We start from the raw sequence: 8,559 nt of genomic DNA, 5'->3' as shown, positions 1-8,559 counted from the left end.
ACTCTGTATCTTGAAAGTATTTTTACCCAGTTACCCCTGCTCCAGACCCTAGGGTCAACCTAGATTCCATCTTCTTCCTTGGTTCATCGTCAGCCCATCATCTAAGCTTTGCAGTCCATCCACTTCATTCAATCTCACCACACTGACTTTGGTAAGACTGTGGGACTCATCCGCCCTCTCCCATGCACTCAAGTGGTCTCCTTGGTCCCCCTTCTGATCTCTCAAACACACACTGTACCTGATGAAGTCTACGGCAAACCTAGCCGTAGAGAGCTGAGCACCCCAAATCCTTCCTTACCTTTACAGCTGAAAGTAAGGGAGTGTATAATTTTGATTGGAGGGTATAGGCCCTAAGTTATCTCTTCCTCTTAAAGTTTGAAGGGAATTTAATTTGTTTTGTTTTGTTTTGTTTTGGCAGGGGTTTGTTTGTTTGTTTGTTTGTTTGAGACAGTCTCACTACATAGTGTAGGCTTGCCTTAAACTTGCTTATGTAGCTCAGGCTGGCCTTGAACTCATGGCAACTGGCTGCCTCAGCCTCCCAAGTGCTAGGATTACAGGTATGTACTGTTACGCCTAGCAGGAATTTAGATTTTAAAAGAAATTATTCTCACACTTACAATTTGTTTTCACATGAAATATTTAAGTTTTCTTGCACCTCTACTATCCATAGCATAGCCACAAATCCATCTACATTATCTTTTTTTTTTTTTTTTTAGTGTATTTGGTTGTTGCAGGGTCTCACCTTGCAGCTCAGACTTGTGGTGATCCTCCTGCTTTCAGCCTCCCCAGTGCTAGGATTATAGGACTGCACCACTACACCTAGACTCTGGCTGACTCAGACTGCCACTTAGACTGCCCTGGTGGTAGGGCTGGGGTAGCATGTGGTGCCAGGGATCAAACTGTGGTCCTTGTGCTTGCTTAAGCTTGCCTAGCAGGTGCTTGAGTCCACTGGTTATCTCACTGGCTCCTACATTTTCTCATTTAATCCTCACAGCAACCCAAGGTCTATTTGCATGCCTATTTCACAGAGGAAAACAAAATTCCAGGTTCAATGTGGCTCAGTGTATTTTCCCAGGACATACAGCTAATAAGGGGCAGAGCAGGACTTTGTCCAAACTCTGTAAACTCCTAACATGGTTGTACACATCATACAAACAGGAGAACCCAGGGCTGGGTGCACACGGCTGGAAGGGGACAGGATGTGTCTTATGGTTTAGACCCAGAACTGACAGGTCCTGGTTCCTTCACACCAGAATGTGCTGTTAGGAGCTGGAGCCTGGTTGTGGGGGAGGGAAGGCTCACTGAGGACTTGACCTGGAAGGGTGCATCTGCCTCCTGCGTCCTCCCAGCTCCCCTGCTTCCCGTTGGCTATGCTACAAGCATCTGTCCTCTACCCAGGCCCTTCCACCACTCCTGCAGCTGAGCCTGCTGACCAAGGACTGCAACCTCTGAAACTGTGAGCCAAGCTAAACCTCTGCTCCTGCAGATGGGAGTGCTGGCTAAGGTGTCTTGGCGATGGGGGAGGAACCTGGACAGCATGGAGGAAGGAAGGGGAAGCTCATACAGCTATGGCTAGAGATGGCACTGAGATAAGATACAGCTTTGTGGATCCAAACATCATTATCTGATATTCATCGTTTTTCAATATTAAATAGGACCCGCAATTCAAGTAGCTACATTCCATCTTTACGTAAATAGGATACCAGAAAAAAAGCAAAGGAATCCACAACTATGACTTATGCTTGAAATGAACCATTCAGAAAGCTCTTTTTTTCTTTTTTCTTTGGTGGTACCAAGGATCAAACTCAGGACCTTGCACTTACCAGGCAAGCACTTATTCCACTGAGCTACCTCCCCAGCCCTCAGAAAGCTCTTATTGTGATTCAATTTTATGGAAAGCGTAAATGAGGATTTCCACAAATTTGGTAACATTTGAACATGAGAAAAAGAACCTGCATAGTTGGATTTAATAATTTATAGACTGTTTTGCATATGCTCGGAACGGAAAGCACATAGTTAACTTCTGGGAATTTTCTTCCACTTAAAAGAGCACTTCTGTGCCTTAAAAACTGTGTATACTCACACTCTCCCCATCAGAACAGAGCCTGGCACCTGCGGTCAGCCACAGGCCCAAAGGGTTCTGCTCCCGCCCGCACCCCAGCATGTCCCCCTGCGCCCCCACACCTCCCTTTCCTCACTCCTCTCCTTGCCGCCACGCCCTGGCCAGGCCACCTCTGCCCCATCTGCATCCTTACATCTCATCCTTTTCCTAGGGAGACGCCTGGACCCTCCCCACCGTGGTTACCCGAAGATTCACCAGTGGGTCACAATAATTTGTTACCCCACCGGAAGCAAAATGAAAGAAACTCACCCAGCTGCCACCCAGGCGGGCACCCGAGCGCTCCAGGATGCCTCTGCCGCCGGTGCCCACATCCCCTGCCTGGGGCCTCGCTGCTTCCTGTGCAGGTATCCTGCCTGCCTCCATTCATTTACTTCCAGACCTCTCCTCTCCAGACCACCGTGGCAGCCCAGTACCAAACCTGGAGATCTCACAGCCATTTTCTGATTTCATTTTTTTTTGTTTGTTTGTTTGGTTGGTTGGTTGTTTGGTTTTTGTGGTACCGGGGATTGAACTCAGGACCTTGCACTTGCCAGGGAAGTGCTTATTCTACCGAGCCATCATTTTCTCACCCCTAAAGCACTTCCCTTTTCCCCACGCCTCTCTCACTCCTTCATATTAAGTTACGTGCTTCCTTACGCCTTCTTGCCCACCTCTTCCACTTCCCTGTCAAGCTCACACACACACACTCCTAGGAGAGGGGCTCGTCCAGATTCACCACGTAGCCTGGCAACAGGAAGACGCCCCACAACACGCTGGCTCTCGGCACTTGTGCACAGGTCACAGGAACCGAGTCAGCGAAGAAAAGCTTCACTGTGGTTCTCTCAAATCTCCGTGTTTCAAAGTGGAGCTTGCTACTCTATTAGATGTCCTAGAGTGCAGTCAGCTTTTAGCAGTAGCAGTTTGGGGACTTGTTTACAGGATCGTATTTTTTACCTTTCAGATGTTGCTCGGACTCGTTCCTCAAAACTACAATGCAGACGTTCCGTCTTCTCATGGAAGTATTTTTCTACGCATTGCTCTTCAAAATCATGAAGTTTTTTCAGATCTTCTGTACTCAAGTAGAGTTCTGGGGAAGGAAGTTTTATACATATGAAAAATCAGGCTTTTTAGCTTAACAACAAGCAGATTCAGGGTATCCTACAGATCAGACACGCTTTGAGTATTTCCCCAAAAGGTCCAGGGCTGGAAGCCTGGGTCCAGTACTAGGAGACACAGTGGTGAGGCCTCTCGATCCCAGCGCACCGTGCTGGGAGGGACTGAGGCAGCTCTCGAAGGCCTGCACGGGAGCAGGCCCCACACCTCCGGCTCTCTCGCTTCCTGTCTATGTCAGCACCTGCCCACCCATGCTGTCTGCCATTAGGAAGCAACCAGAAGACCCTGACTAGAAGCCAACTGGACAGAGCTGCCCAAACTTGCACTTTCAGCCTCCTAAACTGTGAGCAAAACGCAGATGACCCTTGAACAACGTGAAGGTCAGAGGAGCCAAGGCCCATGAGGTCAAAAAGTTGAATTTAACATTTGATTCCAATATCTATATCACATCTATTTGCAGACATTTTTTTTTTTTTTTTTTTTTGAGATGCAACAACGTGAATCTCGAAAGATCCAATGGGAGCTTGGCTTCTTGTTGACCAGGGCCTTCCAGATAACATAAAGAGTTGATGAGCACCTTTTACAGGAGGCATGTATCCAGGGTGAAAAAATATATAAGAACAATGAGAGACCACCCTTTTTACTATGACAAGAAATTTACTGGAGAGTTGGACCACACCTATGAGAATCGGCGACATAAGCATTTGAAGCAAATGGTCACGCCAGTGGGGCTCCCCACAGTCCAAAAGCAGGTGGCCAGGACAGTAGCACAGCAGGACAGCGCCCCCTGCAGTCAGCCTTAGGCAGCAGCAGTCCAGCTCAGCACTCACACGTCTACGTTTCTCTCAACTTCCAAGGGCACCATGATGGCTGCGGTACTTCCCAAAGGGAACAAGTACGGTCTGGGTTTGCACACTTCTGATATATTTTAACTTTTTCGCATAGTCTTGTGTATATTTTATCGGGTTAAAGGATAAAATATACTTTTAACTACATATATTTTATGCATTCGCGATAGATCTAGCTTTTCATTAATGTTATTTCTAGGTACTACAATCAGTCTTCATGTCTTTTTCAAATTGTTGCATCTCAAAAAAAAAAAAAAGTCTGCAAATAGATGTGATACAGATGTGTTAGAGAGCGTGACAAATCTGGCTGGAGAAATCAGCGGGACCTGTCAATGCCAAAGCCTACCCCAGCGCCAAATAATTCCCAGGAGCCCGGATGTGGAATTTCTCGTGGGCTCCCACGAGATGCGGACAGCATATGAGCAGGCAGTGGCCGGGAGGAAACGTGCTCTCCTGAGTGCTCGCGATAATTCACTTCACGTCTCCTAGACTCAGGGTGTACCTTTATTTTTTCTCTTTTTGTCCTTTTCTCTCTCATGCAGCCCAAGTTTGCTCTGCACAGCTAGTTTCTCCCTTAGTCTTCCACCCCTCACTTTCCAAATAAACTTTTGACACCATTTCTGGCTCATCTCACCCAGCTCTTTGTTTGAGGCAAGAAGGACCTAGAATACTCCTCACTGTCCAGCTATTTCTAAAGGAACTACCTGACGACAGACAGATCCTCACAGTTCAAATGATGTGCAAAGGTCAACTCTAACCTATTTTCTTTCCAAAGTACCTAGCCTCAGGTATTTTAGCACAGCAACGTGAGTCCAGCCCTGTATTAAAAATGATAAGCCAGAGCTCATGCAATAAGAGGCTTGCATTTGTCATGCTTTATTCCTGCAGAAGTGAAGCATAGAACAGCTAGAAAATCAGGCTGGGTCTCTCCTATTTGTCACCTACAAATGGTTCATATAGACAATAGATATTTTCTCTCCAATATTTTTTTTAATTTTTTTAAATTGAGAAATGAATATGAATGAGACAGTTTCACAGCTATCTCCAATATTTTTGTAAGTCCTATATTCCTTAAATTAGTTCTCTATATGTTAATGTAAGTTTTTAAAGATATAATGTTCAATAAAAAAATTGAAAAGAAAAAATTTTCATAGTTTACAATGTTTTCAAACATCAACAAAAATTCATGATATTTATATGTAAATGGGGAAGAATCCCTTTTTTTTTGAAAATAAAAATTAGTGATTGATAGGTAAAAATTGAGTTTAAAAGAAGGAAGTCTCTACTGAAGTTAATCCAGTAAGTATAAAGAAGTTTTACCTTGTGACACTGAGCTCATAAACCCTCCTGTGAAATAAAAGTTGTTACTGTTACCAGCTAATGACCAATCAAAGCTGTATAACTTCTCTGATATAATTAACTCCTGGAAAGATGAATCATTTTGTTGTATTTTGAGGTTCCTAAAATTCTTCCTCAAACATATTTTAAGCCAGTTCCTAATACTTGGAAAATATAAAAAATAATAATAATGTTGCTAAAAGGATAAAATGGGAAAGTTCTCTTTGATGAATGGTTTCACTTCAGTTAGGAGGAAAACAATGGTCACATCGCTACAGCATTTATTTTAAGTGCAAATGTCTCATTATCTTCCACTAAGCAATGGAAAAGTATAGCTCGAGGAAAGTAATATCTGGCTTCAGTGAAACACGCAAAGTTTTCTGACTTGTACGATGAGGAGGAATTTTTCTGATACTGTTAAGTTCAGTCTCCCCACAGCACCAGGCTTGATGGCTGCTGCCACCGATGACTCTCCAGCCTGAAACCACTGCCTCAAGTCTGCATGGAGTAGTGTGTGGTTTTTTCCTGAAACTATCCACCAGGTGGCGCTGCTACCCTGCTTGTAAATGCCTCTGACACAAAGATCCAGGAAATGTCATAAACTTTTATTTGAAAACATTCCAGAAGCCCAGGTAAAAATGATCCCCGGAAAGATTCTTTCATATAGTGCTAGGAAATTTGAGTAAATTCTAGCCACTCCCAGGTTTTCCTGAGTGGCTCCCTCTTCAGTTAGGTCTCAGTGGGTCTGCAGCTCATGCAGGTAGGCTCTCTATGCAAGCCTAAAATTTATAGGGTAATCATAAGCCTTTAAGTTAACTTGAGCTATGCTTTGGCCTCCTTATACAAGCTACGTGTCTTGGGAAGAAATAGAAAGGTGTCTCAAAGTGACTCAAGGGGGGAGCACAGCACAGGGCCAACTACTGCACACAAAAGTAATACACGCTCAATCTCATATGGCACAGGATGGGTGACCTAGGCCCTAAGGACCCCCAAGTGTGTGAATAGCCTTCCCTTCTTTATGGTATCAGAAACTGATAGAATCAGGAATATTTCAGGATAGAAATTTTCTAATTTTAGAAATGTAATATAGTACGTGAAAAATAAATTGTTTGGTTCAGGCCAGGGCAACAACACCAATGTATTTCCCATCGGAAGCAATAAAAAGGATAAATAGCCTTTTGCAAGCTCCAGGGCCTTGAGAACCCCCTTTCTCCTGTCCCCTCCTCCTTCACAGGAAGGCACCAGGCACTTGGAGCAGTGGGTGTGAGCTCCCAGGTCAGCGACAAAACAGGAGGTCTCAGGAGAGCTAAAGCCTTTACACACTGCAGCAGAGGGGCAGGGATTTTCCTCCCTGCTCCAGGCTCATGAAATATGGCGGAGGTTGGCAAAGGGTCAGTGCATTTGCGTAGGCCCAGCGCATGAGCCATGAACTCTCACGGGCTCCACCCTGTGTCCCCAACTGGATTTCCAGGGCCCAGAGCCCTGGCCCCAGCTCTGCCCCTCTCCCCCCCTCGGGAGCACTCACTCAGGCCCACATCCCCCTCGTCCCGATCCCGCGGGCCACGGCGACAGCACAGCCAGCGGAGGAGGAGGCCCAGGTGGCACAGCGCGATGAAGGGCGGCGGCAGCCAGGGCTTCTCGTGGTAGGTCATGGTGTAGCGGTAGCGGTTGTACTTCCACAGCTTATTTGAAATGGACCGCATCTCCAGGTACACATTGCTGCATGGGTGAGAAGGGCAGGGACGGGGCTTTAATGTAGGACCCAGAGACACACTTTTGTATCTTCCAGCGCTTCTGATAGTTCACCTGTCATCACCATCCGCGAGCCGGTGTACATACATATACAACATCCACTGAATTTAGAATTCTTCCACCAAACAAAACACACTAATCACCTTTAATTACAAGCTGTGCTAAAGAGAATAATGAGCAAAGGCAAAAATTACACAGAAAGAAGGATATGGAAAGCTTTGAAACACAGATCAGAAACTGCCCTCCTGCCCTTGGCACTATCCACTGATCACCTACGGAAGGTTTTCAGCGTGATCAGTGGGGTCACAGCATTAACAATGTTCCTCCACGCTTCTGAAGATATGCACTTAAGGCCAAGTAGGAGCACTGCTAGAACAACTCTAGTTAAAACGTCCAACCACAGGGCCGGCGAGATAGCTCAGCGGACTAAGTGTCGGCTTAGACAAGCGCAGGGCCTGGGGTTTGATCCCTGGCACCACACGCCGCGCTGCGCCCACCTCCTGGCACACTGAGCCGGCAACAAAGTCCAGGCCTGGTGGCAAGCACCTGTAATCCCAGCGCTGGAGAGGCTAAAAACAGGAGGATCGCTACAAGTGCCAGCTACACAGTAGACCCTGTACAAAATACAAAAAAAAAATACAACCAGAACATTATGGCTGAGGAAAGGAAACAGAAAAGAAGAATCAATTCATCCTAAAAGTAGCATTTCTAATAGAAGCTCAGTAAGATTAACTTTGCAATAAAAGTAACTTCTTGCCAGCCTATTTTGCACTTGTGCTTCTATAGGTAAGATAGTAAAGACTGATATTATAGAACTCAAGGTGGAAATTATTCTATTCCAGGTGGCACATTTATTCAAGAAATGCATCATCCTTGATTATTTCAGCACACACGCACACACACACACACACACGCGCGCGCGCGCGCACACGAGGGAGGATTCAATAGAAAATTTACTGAACATTTTGCTTAGACGAACAAAATTCAGCTGCTTCCGAGAGGGACAGCAGGAGTAGGGTACCAGATGTACGCCAGCCTAACTGGAGCTATGAAAAAGGGGCAAACTAGAGCCACCTAGAAGGAGCCAGCTGGGGATGCAAAGGAAGGACAACTTGCAAGGGGCACAGGGAATAAATGCTGGACGCACAGAGAACCCTCCTAGAACAATGTGTCCTCCTGGGGCTGTCTGAGAAACCCACAAGCAAGCCCGCCCGAGGTCTCCCAGCGCGTCGCGCGGAAGGCCGCTCATCGCAAGTCCTCTCGGAACAGGACTGCAGCCTGCCCGCAGGTAGGTGGCCCCCTGCACAGCAGGGTCCGGGCTCTTTTTAGTTGTGCCAAGGTGTCTGTCACAGAAGGCCCCGGACAAAGAGCAAGATCCAGGATCCCTCAGGTAGTTCGGTTCCCTGC

General features: G+C 46.2%; 1 protein-coding gene across 1 annotated transcript in view; it reads right to left on the bottom strand.

Annotated features, from left to right (window-relative positions):
- Window positions 1-8,559, bottom strand: part of Trpm6 (transient receptor potential cation channel subfamily M member 6) — a 150,675-nt gene that overhangs the window by 52,848 nt on the left and 89,268 nt on the right. Inside the window, exons 24-25 of the mRNA XM_023722993.1 lie at window positions 6,926-7,119; window positions 3,056-3,188 (exon numbers count right to left, since the gene is read on the bottom strand). Coding sequence (XP_023578761.1) covers window positions 3,056-3,188; window positions 6,926-7,119 — 327 coding nt within the window. The remainder of the gene's footprint in view (window positions 1-3,055; window positions 3,189-6,925; window positions 7,120-8,559) is intronic.

The sequence above is a fragment of the Octodon degus genome, unplaced genomic scaffold, assembly GCF_000260255.1.
Source record: "Octodon degus isolate 3935 unplaced genomic scaffold, OctDeg1.0 scaffold00095, whole genome shotgun sequence".
Classification (NCBI taxonomy): Eukaryota; Metazoa; Chordata; class Mammalia; order Rodentia; family Octodontidae; genus Octodon; species Octodon degus.
The sequence above is the reverse complement of the archived record's forward strand: the minus strand, read 5'-3'. Positions and strand labels throughout refer to the sequence as shown.